Here is a 14,838-nt window from a genome sequence, read left to right as displayed (position 1 = left end):
TTTACTCCTGAACTTATTTAGGCTTGCCATAACAAACGGGTTGAATACTTATCAACTAATTTCAGCTTAAAATGTTTAATTTATTTGTAAAAATGTCTAAAAACACAATTCCACTGTGACATTATGGGGTATTGTGTGTAGGCCTGCAACACAAAATCTAAATTGTATAAATGTTTAATTCAGGCTGAAACTGAATCTAGAAAAAGTCAAAGGGTGTGAATACTTTCTGAAGGCACTGTAGTTACAACATCTATGGTTAAAGTGTAAACAGGCCAGCCCAGTACGTCTCAGCTTGGCATGGCTCTGTAATGGGAAGCGTACATAGATATAGGATCTTAATTTAACCCCCGTTGTTGCAGGAAACCTCCTGCACAACGGGAAATGCAAACAGAGTGTAATCAAGGTTTAAAAAGGCTTTTAGGTAATGACATCACAATGTATTTGAAATGTGTGTCTATCTTTATTTGATTTTCATGTTTCCCCCACAGCTCCCTCTGCTGGGATCTCTTGATTGGGCCAATACTGACTGGGAATTTATAATTATGCCCGCCTGTGAGGTCTTTATGTTCTGACGTTGATTGCCATTGCCTTGCTCGCTGAAGAAGGGCTCATACCCCAAAAGTTTGTGCGGCAAAAAAAATATGTCAATTTAAGTTTATTTACCGGAGTGCTGTTCTATTTCTGTTCTTTGCATTAATTATAATCAACACAATAATTCAAATTTCCTGATGCTGCAGGATTATTTACCTGCTGTGAGAAACGGGTCAAATTAAGATCCTACACCTGTAAGTCAATAGAATTGACTCTATACACTACTGATCCTACTATCCTGGTAATGTGAAGAGGTTATAGGTCTTTAACAGAACTATGACTTACTGGAGGAGAGGATGCCTTCTATGAATTCCTGTCTGGTGACCTTTCCATCCTGGTCCTTGTCAATGCGTCTGAAGAAGTCCATGACACGCGACTTCTTATGGTTCATCCATCGCATGTAGCGCTTTCGCCACACATCAAAGTCGAAGTTGGCAAATTCCTTCAGCTGAAAGAAAATAAGGGCACTATACATTATACACCATGATATACATTGTATTGAGCATAGTGATGGTACGGACATTAACAAGCTAGCTAGCTTATTGGCGTAATACTTTGGTGATGGCCTGCCATATTATTTTCAACATCTCTAAAATGTAATTCCTGAATGTCTCCATGAAGCAAATAAAGTCATTAACATGATTGTTTTTGAGTTTTTTATTCTTGCTCACAGATCAAACTGAAGAAATGCAGAATTTACATTACTAATAATTGCAAAACACTCTTTTAAAATACATAACACTTTATACATGACATGAATAGAATATTGAAACATTCCAGGACATTTTTCATAAGCTAACAGAGGTTTAAATGATGTACCTCCTCAAGTCTGTCCATGGCATCGTTGAGTTTCCTCCTCCTGTCCAGGGCCAGTAGCCACACCTGCTGCCACTTGCTGACCAACAGGTTGACCCTGGGGTTCTTGGTCTCTATGGGAGGCTGTGAAGATGGGTACATGGCTTGTGTGGGAGAACGCTTTCCTGTAGGTGAAAAACAACCTGTTTAGTATAACTTTGGTTCCATACCAAAAATAACAGGAATGATATAATTTGGGGGACATAACACACAGAGAGAATAGGAGGTAATGTATGAGGATAATGTGTCAGGGTGAAGGCAGTGCCACAGAGCTGGGCCAGATGGCTGAGTTCAGGGCCTTTAAGGGGGTCCTGGTGGGGGTACATACTTCCACCTCTTCCTTTCTCCAGGACAGGGATATGGGACTGGTTGGCAGGCTCGCTCCCGACCACAGCCTTTCTCTTGTGTGTCTTCGTGACCTTGTCAACATCTGGTTGCTTCCGGGTCATTTCCTCCATGAATGTCTGCATTGCCACCCAGAAAAAACATATTTTTCAGTGTGTACTGTATACTGTACTCACTTCAAAGGTAATGTACTGCATGCAGAGTACACATACAGTAACTCATGTTATTAGACATAGTGAGCTACTCTACCTACAATAGCATCTTGTATTAACATTTCTAGTACTACTAGCCATGTAGTGAACAGCATTGATATTGCATGCAGTGGAGAATGTTTGGTCAACCAAGCACCAAGTAATACACCAAACCCTTAACATCCTTTAATAAAGAAGGATGACACTGTCAAGCTCCTGGTCATACGCTACCTGGTGTTCAGCGATGAGGGCTTTGACCTCGTCTATCTCTTGAGGGATGACCTCCTTGTCCTTGTCATTGAGTGTGGTCTCAGCCCACTGCAGCCAGCCCAAAAGACCCTCCAGCAGCTCCTTAGTGGCCAGCAGATCACCAAGGGCCATGGCCAGGCGTTGCTGGTGCTGTCGCGCCCACGCCTGGACCTAACATGGACGAAACATGAATAATACATTTAATAGGCCTACTACATCTGGTCATTTAGCAGATGCTTTTATCCAAAGCGATTCACAGTTGAAAGTGATACATGTTCAGTAATATGTGGTCCATGCTGATTCAAGACCACAACTCCAGTGTTGCCAGCACCATGCTCAAACCCACTGAGACATTGGAACAACCTAGTGCTAACCCCTGTGGTTTGTCCACATAGGGGAACCCTTTTTGGTGCCCTTTGCAGAGGGTTCTACCTAGCACCCCCTATGTAGGGTTCTTAACAGAACCCCCTGTAAAATAGTTCTACATAGAACACTCTATGAAGGGTAGGTACAGCCTAGAACCCTCTATGAAGGGTTCTATCAAGAACCCTGTTCTTCCTATAACCCTCTATGAAGGATTCTAAGTGATGCAAAATTCCTACTGCCAGAGTGAGGATATCCAGAATGACTGCCAGGATAGGGAATACTGATTAATGGAACTATCTAAAATATTTAAACTAGGACAACAATCTCAGTAATGGGTGCAATAAGTATAACTACTAACAGATTGGATTAGTTTATACAAATGTATGATATGTATTTTTGTGTAACACAAGATAAATCAACCAATCAATGTATTTGCAAAAACACAGACATTGAAACAAACAATTCTGAAAATAATTCTGCAATAGAGCATGCTGGGAAATATGATAATGATGGGTGTGGTTTTTAGTGTTTTACTCCAAACAGAGTGAAAATGAAAAATCAACACTAGGAAATACCAGATAGGGAAGGGAAAGGGGATATCTAGTCAGTTGCGAAACTGAATGCATTCAACCGAAATGTGTCTTCCACATTTAACCCAGTCCGATACAGTACATACATAAATATACCCATATAGAGTTTAAAACATTCTCACACGTATCTTTTGAAATTGATCAGTTTACTCAAATTCCTGATGTTAAAGTTTAAACACTGAGGTAACCATTAATGCTCAGACACAATGTAAAAGAAAGAGAAAAATATACAATAGAAAAGCTTATTCAGACTCAGAAGGGTACTATGTAGAACCCTTCCTACCTTCCAAAGAATCCTTCTTGCCTTCCAAACAATCATCTAAGAACAATTTCTTTCAAAAACGGTTCTTCTGGTGAAAACGGTTCTTGGTAGAACCCAATCCCTCCGCAAAGGACCCTTTTGGAAACCTTTTTTCTAAGAGTGTATTATTTTGACCCCCCAACAACAAGATTTACATTCAAGGCTACATTCCACTTTGTCTATGGTTAGTTACAGCCAAGAGACAAAGTAATGTATCGGTATGATTGAGAAACGTGATGAAACATTCTGCCAAGCATTGAGGTTATGCAAGTGATATGTAAGGAGTTGGCAGACTGCTTTGCCGTGATATAGGCCTATGATCTGTCACCCTCCAGTATGACGCACAGCAGACTGGCATGTAAGTGTTCACTGACCTCCTCGAACCGGGCTTTAATGATGGTGTTCCAGTGTTTGATGGTGGTGATAGAGTCTGGGTGGCAGATGGTCAAGATAGCCTCCCCCATACTGGTGGCTTTGTTCAGGCCCACTCTCTTCTCCTCCTGTTTCTTCATGAACTCCTGAAAGAGAACCGTTGGTTTCCATTAGCAATCGGCAATGTTTGCGGCAAAACGTAGCAGCCAACAAGTAATTTCTCTGTTCCTCTGTCAATACCTGATCAAGTGGAGATGAAGAAAGTCATGCTATGTGAAGTCAGGGGAGACTATTTTAGATCCAGTGAGATCATGTTTGAGAAAAACTCAATATTGTGAAGTAGTTGGCACGGACTAGCAAACCACGATCTAAAATCCATTTATGGCATTTCTACTTTTACTGGCGAGCTTGACAGACGTGTGGAGACAGTCAAAGTGAAGTGTGTTTTAAACATCAACAATACATTATGAGAAAGCCTCATCAGAAAAGAATGATGAAACATACCCACAGTCTCTGCAAATAGCAGCCTTAACTGCCATATGGTTGAGCTAGGTACTAGTTTGCTTTACAATTAAAATGTTTCCATGCAAGCCCCACCCCTACAGTATATACAAACCTTTAAACAGCCCAAAACAACTTCACCTATGACCAGATATTGCATTTCACATTTGGTGTGATTTTAACTATTGAACTTATTCTATATTATGGATTTTGCTTTAGAGACCTTTGTGCCCTGCCTGGAAAATAATCTGCAGGGGAAAGACTGTGTTGTTCTATAGGATGACAATGTTCCAGGCTAAAGGTCACTTGCCTTATGCTGCTCGATAAGAGCCCCGAGGGCCTCCTCGTCGTCGGGCAGGGTGCCATGGAAACGCAGGCTCTGCTCGGCCTCGGCCAGCCACTCCAGCAGCATATGGACTGTAGAGTGGAACTCCTCAGCCTGCAGCAAGGGGCAAGAGAGGTTCATAAACACACAAGTCCCCCAAAGCATTCCTCTAAGCATTCAGCCAGGTCCTAAAGACGGCGTCGTCTTTTTTGCAGACACACTACACTCCTCAAACGATTGCTATGATCATATGAATGATGTTTCTGAGACGTTTTAACAGATTTTCGGGCTTTGTGAGATCTGATCATCTGTGAAACTGCATAAAAATATGTCTTGGAACACCACCATTTTGAATGAGTGATGAAGAGAGGTTTGGCATAGTAAGAGTCCTACCTGACTCAGTGCCTGTTCCAGCCGGGTCTGTTTAGATACTGAGCGAGCGCAAACTGTCTCCCAGCGAGCGCTCAGCTCCTGCATCTGAGCTTTGACCCAGGAGGAGTCTTCATGGCTGCTCTCAATCAGGTCCTTAGCCGAACGCTTCAGGGCAGCAACGCTCCCCGTCCGCTTACCCAACTCCTTCTGGAACACCTGGAAGACACAGCAAAGAGAGAACTAGTGAGACCTTACACACAGACATAAACAACACTACACCAAACATATACAAAACTACACTACACCAGACATAAAATACTCTACACCAGACATATACTACACTACACCAGACATATACTACACTACACACAGACATAAAGAACACTACACCAGACATATACTACACTACACCACACATAAACTACACTACACCAGACATATACTACACTACACCAGACATATACTACACGACACTACACCAGACATAAAGAACACTACACCAAACATATACAAAACTACACTACACCAGACATATACTACACTACACACAGACATATACTACACGACACTACACCAGACATATACTACACGACACTACACCAGACATATACTACACGACACTACACCAGACATATACTACACGACACTACACCAGACATATACTACACGACACTACACCAGACATATACTACACTACACCAGGCATATACTACACCACACCAGACATACACTACACTACACCAGACATATACTACACTACACCAGGCATATACTACACCACACCAGACATACACTACACTACACCAGACATATACTACACTAGACCAGACATATACTACATTACACCAGACATACACTACACTACACCAGGCATATACTACACCACACCAGACATACACTACACTACACCAGACATACACTACACCAGACATATACTACACGACACTACACCAGACATATACTACACCAGATATGTACAACACTACACAAAAACTACACTACATCAAACTACACTACATCAAACAGATACTACACTACACCAGACATATACTATACTACACTACACCAGGCATATACTGCACTACACCAGGCATATACTACACTACACCAGGCATTTACTACACTACACTACACCAGGCATATACTACACTACACTACACCAGGCATATACTACACTACACCAGACATATACAGTAATCATCACTACACTACACCACACCAGACATATACTACACTACACCAGCCATAAACTACACTACACTACACCAGACATGTATTACACTACACCAGACATATACCGTACTACACTACACCATGCATATACTACACTACATCGGACATATACTACACTACACCAGCCATATACTACATTACACTACACCAGATATACACTACAGTACACTACACCAGCCATATAATAAACTACACTACACCAGACAAATACTACACTACACCAGACATATACCACATTACACTACACCAGACATATACTACACTACACTATACTACACAATACATATACTACACTACACCAGACAGATACTATAATGCACTACACCAGCCTTATACTATACTACACCACATCAGACATATACTACACTACACTACACCAGACATATACTACACTGCACCAGACATATACTACACTACACTATACTACACAAGACATATACTACACTACACCAGACAGATACTATACTGCACTACACCAGCCTTATACTATACTACACCACATCAGACATATACTACACTACACTACACCAGACATATACTACACTACACCAGACAGATACTATACTGCACTACACCAGCCTTATACTATACTACACTACACCAGCCTTATACTATACTACACCACATCAGACATATACTACACTACACTGCACCAGACATATACTACACTACACCACACTAGACATATACTACACTATACACACACAGACATACATATACAAGACTACACACAGATGCAGAGACACGTGTAAACAGACACACAGACACAGACACATCAACACACCCACCCTCACACCCAATAACCTCCAACTCCATCTATCCATATGCTGCTCTTTGCAGAGTCCCACATCGCAAGTCATTATTGCTATGATATCCCTCGTACAGAAATAAAGAAAGTCAGACACTAATTATGCTCCCAAACATTTAATGGGTCTAGCAACCAATGTTTTGGCACTTGCAGATTAACCCATTAAATGTTTGGAAGCATAATTACAGTGTGTGACTTTCTTTCTTGCTTTTTATAGTTTATTCTCTGTTAGTCAGCACCTCTACGAAACATTTTTGGGTGTGCGTCAGCTTATGTCTTCTACTAGAATATCCCTAGTAGCCATGATAAATTAGACCCGGTTATAAACAGTCATCTAGCCCCATGACCCTCAGAGCTAAGCTGTGGTCCAAAACAAATTAGGCCAAATCAACACTGATTATGAAAAATAGGGATAAAATTTTTTTGTTGTTAATTTTTTAAATTGAACCTTTATTTAACTAGGCAAGTCAGTTAAGAACAAATTATTTTGGCCCGACGATGCTGGGCCAATTGTGCGCCGCCCTTTGGGACTCACAATCACGACCGGATGTGATGCAGCCTGGAATAATACAGTTCAACAGGGTTGAAACCGATCCAGCTACACACTAACATTGTGCCAAAAACACTTCCAATTGGAGCAGTTGACTTCTGCACCCTCATGAAGTCATCTGGATGCCTTTGAAGGCCATATGGAGGGTGACTGAACTGAAGGTCTGACTGTTGATCTACCTCAGTGTAGTGACTCAGATATCCTGCCAGGCACTCTTTATTTCACTATACCTCAGCAATCTTGCTTCTCTGCTAATTCAAACAGTGTTTTGCCACATAACACAATTTCTATTTCCGACAAACGGCTATGGGGGGGGGGGTATTAATTACCGGAAGGAATGAGAAAATGAAATACGCTGAACAATGAGAACAGCAAAACCACAGGCAGTACAGTATCACAGGGTGCACAAATAGGACATGTTTCAGCTTTAGAATCAAGTTAGATGAATGTGCTTAGGCCCAGAGTTTGAACAGATCTATTCTGCAAGTGGCACCTACTGCCATTGTGCCCTTGAACAAAGCACTTAACCCCACCAAACTGCTCCAAGGGTACTGCTCTGCGGCTGGACAATGAAGATCTATTGTACAAATGTTTCCTTTATTTACCTTGTGACTGTCGATGAGATTGAGCACAAGGTCTATATCTCCATGTACTGGCTGGTCCTCGGCCAGCTGAGGCTCCACTCTGTACAGCCAGTCAATCAGGGCCTGCAGGGCATCAGTAAACTGACCAGAGAACAGCAACGCCTCTTCCAGTTTGTTCTGCCTGAAAGATAATTATTAGTGAAAATACATAATGACCATTGACAGCAGAAACGCTACAGGTGCATTCTGCATTAAGAAGAATTATAGTTTAATCAGAGTCAATCAAAAGTATTCACGAAGCCGACAGTTTCAGTATCCATCATCATCACGATTAGATGACAGTAAAATATATAATTAATATGCATATTGTGTGTCCATTACACAGCAATGTGCCGGTCATGTCCCCTTACCTCTCGACTGACTTGCCACAGACAGTGTCCCACTTGTCCCTCAGTTCACTCAGCATGTCGTCCAGCTTCTGGTTGTCATCCTGCAGTGACGTCTTATCCTTCAGGGCACGTCCAGTACGACTGGTGGTGTCATACACTGAGTGCTTGCTCCCCAGCACCTTCTGGAACTCCTGCATGAACCCAAGTTGGAGAGACATGGTCATTATTTAAGCTAGTTCAAGCTGTCCAAGTCAGTCTGTGGCTGGTTTTTAGCCTCGTCTTCAGGCCGTTCAAGGTTTATACGGTGTGTCTGGCAAAGAGAAACAAGTAGATTTTAGACTAGACAGCTGAACAGCCAACAGTGAAATGTCCATAATTGAACAGTAGCCTAAGCAATTTGACCATGGTCTCACTTTCTGTCTTGTTACGTAATTGACAAATCGTCAACAGCACAACTGAGAAACTACAGCTGAGTAAATCCAGAGGCTCTACGTATGATTTATCTGTAGATTCCTTCAAAAAGGTCCTGTTTCCAGGTGGAACCCAAAAGAGTTCTACCTGGAACCAAAAAGGGTTCTCGTATGGGGACAGCTGAGGAAACCTTTTGGAACACTTCTTTCTAAGAGTGTACCGTCTACATTCTGTCATGGATTCTAATTTGTGACCTAGTTGTTAATAAAGGACATGTAGTGGCTGAAAAAAAAGGGGTCAAATTTCCAGCATCTTTCATCCACACGGATTAAAAGTTTCTGAAATCAGGGCATCCCTAATACATTCTGTACATCCAGGGATTATTGTAGGATTAGCAAACAATCCTCACACACAACAGTGCAAGGACAACAACTGGATAGCTTAGTCTCTGACACTAAAGGCACTAATGTGTACTGTATACTATAATGTATAAATCCCAAACTGAAGTCTCACTAGAAAAAGCCCCCCAAAAAGCTGTGGTTTTAAAGAACAGCTTTGATAAATGACTACAGTCCTGCTGGAGATCTTTTGCTTTGCTAAACGATCTCCTTCATAAACGCCTCACTATAGGAGGGGTCTCGCCAACTCTTTCATTGTCACCCTTCGTCTTGTTCTCCTCCAAGGATGAGAAAAGGATTCGACGAGGTTCAGTTAGTTCGGTCACCTTGTGCTGGGCCAGCTGCGTCTTGATCTTGTCAGGATCGTTGGCGATTTCCAGCTCAGAGTCCAAAGCCTTCTCCGAATCATCCAACCATTCTGTCAGCTTGTTCCAGGTTTCGTGGAACTAGGGGGAGAGATGTAGGAAATTAGGTTTGAGTAAACCACACACCGTGATGTATGATTTCCTTTGAATTATTATTCTACATTCTCAGTTCAGCGCCAAGAAAAGTGAAGGGTGCGTACTAATGAAAGGGCTCTGAGGCCTTTGGAATCAACATGTAAGACAAACCTCACTGTAATACCTAACCACAGCTTTCCAACGATAATAACTAGCATAGAGTAGTTGTAACACATTGTCCAGGCAACTTTTGTCTGCAAAGCCTTAATGTACTGTACTGTATTTGACCTCACACTTCGTTAGTGACCTCACTTCTCTGTTTTTCTATTGATGCCTATTGCCCAATTACGTGGAAGGATGGTGACACCTACTACAGTCCACCTGTGTAACTCCCTCTTTCTCACCCTCTCTCTTTTTCTCCTTCAACTATGAATCTCTCTCTCTCCTACTTTTTTCAACCTACATCAATTTCCTATCATACTTCAATGTGGCCAGACCGCTGACTCCTAGCACACCAGTTTAGGTCATGTACTGTGTGATCCTGTACCAACTGTTCCCAGTGTGTCGTACCTGTTTGGCCCTCTTCCTGGTGTCGTCCAGCAGACGGCCCCTCTCCACAGACCTCTGCACCACCTTCTCCCAGCGGCCCTGTACACTTATCAGCAGGTTCTTGATCAGCACCACGTCTTGCTTCTGGCTGAAGTACTTCAGGTGTGTCCCTGTCTTATCCAGCTCAATGATCTGCTGCCTGTGGGAGTTGACCTCTGTCACAAAGACCTGCCAACACACACATCAGAGGATCATGATAGATATTACAATAGTGTTACACAGTGGAGTTGGTATTTTTGGGGTACAGTTTAAGGCACTAGTTTAGAATGTCCAATGGCAAGCAGAATGTTCACGTGACTAATAAGCAGAGTTCTGGATGAGAGTCAAATGCATTGTTGAGTCGTGGTTGGCTTGCGTGCACTGCAAGCTGTTTCGGCTATGGAACCTAAGCCCATCAATTGTTCTTGCTTCTGACATCATTAATACTAAGTAAGTCAGGATAGGAGGCCGTTTAGGTTCATTATTAGACAGTTGACTAATACTGAAATGACGAATCATCAGAAACCTATCAAAAATGTAAATGTATGTCATGTTAACTGTCACATACCTTGTGCTCATCTATCTGAAACAGGATGGTTTCCAGGATGACGGAGGCGGGAGAGGACATAGTGAGAGTCTGTTCAGCTTGGGTCAACCAGCTGATGAAGTCCTGCAGAGAGTTATGGAACTCTGTGGCCAGAGCCAAAGCCTCTTCCAGTTTCACCTGAAGCACAGAGACAACAGAGACACTTGAGAAACATTGCACTCTTCCTACTGACACACATATTCACACACGTGCACACCCACAAACGGATAGACCTACAAACACACACACACATGCTTACCCACGCACACATACACATGCACCAAACAAACATGCAGGCTGTTTGGTTGCCACAACATTAGGTAATGACTGTAATTGATCCAAACATGACCTCTGTTTAGACAGAGGAAGTCAGCATCTCTGGAACACTTCAAGGGTGAAGGGAAGAGGATGAGCTATCAAAACGATGCATCCTCTACAGTTATAAAAATAGCATCAATTAGCCTTTTGATTGTTAGTCCAAGAGCAGGGATCCTTTTTGCTTACAGTCAGGCAAGCTAAAGTGAGTAGCCAATGCTGTATCCTCATCACAATAAACAATGGGGTAATAACATTACAGCCATCCCAAGCCTAATGGCAAGAAGTACTGTCTCTGGTATACAGTGTCGTCCCTCTCTCAAGTTGTGCAGTATTCATGACATACAGCACAGTACACCATAGTTGATTAAGGGACTTGACTGAGTTAGGAACAAAACCACATCCAACCCCAGCATTTCCTTTACATCTATTTCAACATATCAGCTGTTGGTTAGAGTGTCTCTGAATACAAGAGGACTTTGTTCCATGATGACTGATGGCTGATGACTCAGGCAATAACCAGTAGAGAGAGACCTGTGACCACATCTTACATGCTTACGTGCTTACCAACCCTCTCTGCTGTTCACCATTCATAACTTGTGGATTAGAAACATATAATGTATAGTACAGGGGGTGGGAGGGGATGAACCAGCGCTGAGCAGTACCGTCCCAACCTCAACATTATGAATCATCAGACAAGTTCAGACCACTTTGTTGGGTGTGATCCATTCTAGACAGGTTTTCTCTAGATCATTTTTCAGGCGGAGCACAATGAACCCCAAATCATCCCAAACATCCAGGTCCTGTCAAATCAACATTTCCAATGTAATCCAATTGAAGCTGAATTATTTTATGCAGTCAGTGGGGGCAGAGCTAGGAATGTGGGCCCATTCTGGAAGAGAAACACTGATTCATCCCATCGTAGCCCAACAATGCTACTCCATGTCACTTTACATTCCCTACCTTTCTCTCAGCCACCTTGGCCTGCACAGACTCCCACTTGTCCTGTAGGTTACGGAGGTCCTGCTCTGTGTTGCTGTCCTGGCCGGAGGGGGTCATGGTGAGCAGCTGCTGACCTTTGTTCATCAGCTGCTGGTACAGCTCCTCCTTGGCCTCCATTGTGGAACATAACTCCTGCAGAAGACAAAAAAACATGAGGGGCTTAGAAAAGATGGCTGCAGTTATAATGTTAATATATAGCACTGAAATTATAGCACTGAAACTACTGTTTTACATTTGGAAATTCATGGAATTTGACAATAAGTCCAGTATATTTTTTTACTGCCTCTTTATCAGTTTGTTTTGTGAGCACATAAAATCCAAATGAAGTCCAAACATGGTGAAAGAACGAGAGCAGTGAGGAGAAACAATAGGCAAGCTTTTCCACACGTAAATTAAAACCTTCGAATCTCAAGTAAGTGCTGAGTCTGATAATCTTATCATTTGGAAACAATCTCTGTTTTGGCTGCCATGATGTCCTGCTAAATGGAAGCCCCATAGTGTCTGGGTTATCCTATCAAACAATTACAAAACAGTGGAACATTATCTGAGTACAGTCAGTGTTTAATGACTTAGTAACACTTTGGGTCTTTAATCACTCCTTTAATGATTATTTTAGTAGGACACATTATTGTTCTTTTAGCAACTTAATTTAGTATTCACAGTTTACACTTCAGAACGAAACAGCAGACAAGGCCTGAGTTGGGCCCTTACAAGCCTGTCATCTGTATGAGGCCTTTTATATGGTTAAATACATACCAGATGGGCATTAAGCTGCTCGCGGGCCGTGTCTGGTAAGCCTCCCACAGCCTTTGATGCTAACAGCTGACGCTCTGTGTCTTTCAGCCACTGCTGCATGTCTTCCATCTCGCCATGGAAACCTTGGGCCTGCAACACAATACAACCGGAGTCAGAACAACACACCTTATAGACATATTGTGGAATTCAAGGGAGGGAAAGGGGAATGTTTTGAGAAGTTAAGAATTCCTCAGACACATTAATGGCCATAAATGTTTTGGTGTGAGGTTATTTGACAGAACGAATGATGGTGTCTGTGAACAGTCTAATCAATAAACATATTTTATGTTTCATTTCCTGAAACAAGCATGGCTTTATGCTTCTAATTGTTTTGTTCAGTTTATACCCCATATGAATCAGATAACAATGTCTATGCTCAATGTTACAATGTTGTCTACGCACATGTTTTACATATGCATTGTATTGGAAATCCACTTTTGTCCGTAAAATGCTTTTGACAGAGCTTTGTAGGTTTACTGGGTACCAAAGTAAAACATTCTTGGAACATACATTGATTTCAACCCTTTGGCAACCCACTCAAAAAATCAAGACTGCATGCAATTTTTTCATAGGGCGTACATTTCCGAAAGTTCATTTCATATTCTTAAAACATTCCTGATTCCTTGCCATAAAAGCGTTCAAATACTAACAGTAGAAAAATACTTAACAACAACTCTTTTAAAATTCTTCAAATAGAAATACATATCCACTGGTCATTGACATTCCATCCATCACTCCTTTCACACACTACATCAAGGCATTCCCCTAAATGTCAATGGTATGAACAGGAACACCAGTAGTTAGGAATGGGGGAGGCAGGAGGTGGGGGTTGAAGGTTTACATTATTTCTCTGTAACTTATCCTCCCACTCTTCTAAAACGTTCTTTATGAATTTTGAAAAACAACATTCTTACACTCCAGGAGGGAAGAATATCAATCATAGCTTCAATTTCAGATACGAGTCATCATGGTACCAGATTCCATACGGCGGCTTGGTAGGTGAAGAGGTGAGGCAGCTGACATCAGAGTAAGGGAGGTATAGCTAGACACAAACCTGAAGCAGAGCACTGTCCAGTTGCTGCCTCCTCTGCTCTGTCTTCTCCAGGATGTTCTTCCAGCGCTGGGTGAGGTTCTCCAGTTTGTTCTGCAGGCCGGCGGCTTCCTCCCCAGAGGTGGACTCCACCAGGTCAGTACCGGCCTTGTTGACCGCCTCCACCGTCGTCTTATGGGCCAATACATCATTCTGGAGGACCTGGAAACACCACAGTACAGGGATGGTTAAACACTAGGCTGATGGGATCAACTAAATAAACAAGATCAGATAGCACTAAACTGGACAAACACTTTTCAAAGAAGAGTGATAGGGTCTATACTCCACACTAAATATATTTGAATGTCTATTTATTCTAATGGATAAAATATGGTATAATCGACTAAACGCTTATGGAACATAAATGTAGAAATGGCAAGGAGAAGACTAGATTAATCTGCTGCGTGGTGGTTTAAATCCCTGCATGGTGGTCCTCGACCAGACTGGTCCATGTATCACTGTCTGTGGATGATGGCTTAAAGCAGTTGTTTCCCAAACTCGGTCCTGGCGCACCCTCCCCCCTGGGTGCATGTTTTGACGATGAGTTGATTATTTGAGTCAACTGTGTAGTGCCAGGGCAAAAACCAAAAC

The 14,838-nt window shown here is 42.2% G+C and overlaps 1 protein-coding gene across 1 annotated transcript in view; it reads right to left on the bottom strand.

The window, feature by feature from the left end:
* Positions 1 to 14,838, bottom strand: part of LOC139376916 (dystonin) — a 195,659-nt gene that overhangs the window by 9,442 nt on the left and 171,379 nt on the right. Inside the window, exons 78-92 of the mRNA XM_071119911.1 lie at positions 14,212 to 14,409; positions 13,119 to 13,247; positions 12,324 to 12,494; positions 11,028 to 11,183; positions 10,442 to 10,648; positions 9,758 to 9,877; positions 8,644 to 8,813; positions 8,255 to 8,414; positions 5,080 to 5,274; positions 4,672 to 4,800; positions 3,863 to 4,006; positions 2,214 to 2,402; positions 1,775 to 1,910; positions 1,411 to 1,571; positions 877 to 1,039 (exon numbers count right to left, since the gene is read on the bottom strand). Of these exons, the coding sequence (XP_070976012.1) occupies positions 877 to 1,039; positions 1,411 to 1,571; positions 1,775 to 1,910; positions 2,214 to 2,402; positions 3,863 to 4,006; positions 4,672 to 4,800; positions 5,080 to 5,274; positions 8,255 to 8,414; positions 8,644 to 8,813; positions 9,758 to 9,877; positions 10,442 to 10,648; positions 11,028 to 11,183; positions 12,324 to 12,494; positions 13,119 to 13,247; positions 14,212 to 14,409 (2,428 nt within the window). The remainder of the gene's footprint in view (positions 1 to 876; positions 1,040 to 1,410; positions 1,572 to 1,774; positions 1,911 to 2,213; positions 2,403 to 3,862; positions 4,007 to 4,671; positions 4,801 to 5,079; positions 5,275 to 8,254; positions 8,415 to 8,643; positions 8,814 to 9,757; positions 9,878 to 10,441; positions 10,649 to 11,027; positions 11,184 to 12,323; positions 12,495 to 13,118; positions 13,248 to 14,211; positions 14,410 to 14,838) is intronic.

The sequence above is a fragment of the Oncorhynchus clarkii genome, chromosome 20 (assembly GCF_045791955.1).
Source record: "Oncorhynchus clarkii lewisi isolate Uvic-CL-2024 chromosome 20, UVic_Ocla_1.0, whole genome shotgun sequence".
NCBI classification, from domain to species: domain Eukaryota; kingdom Metazoa; phylum Chordata; class Actinopteri; order Salmoniformes; family Salmonidae; genus Oncorhynchus; species Oncorhynchus clarkii.
The sequence above is the reverse complement of the archived record's forward strand: the minus strand, read 5'-3'. Positions and strand labels throughout refer to the sequence as shown.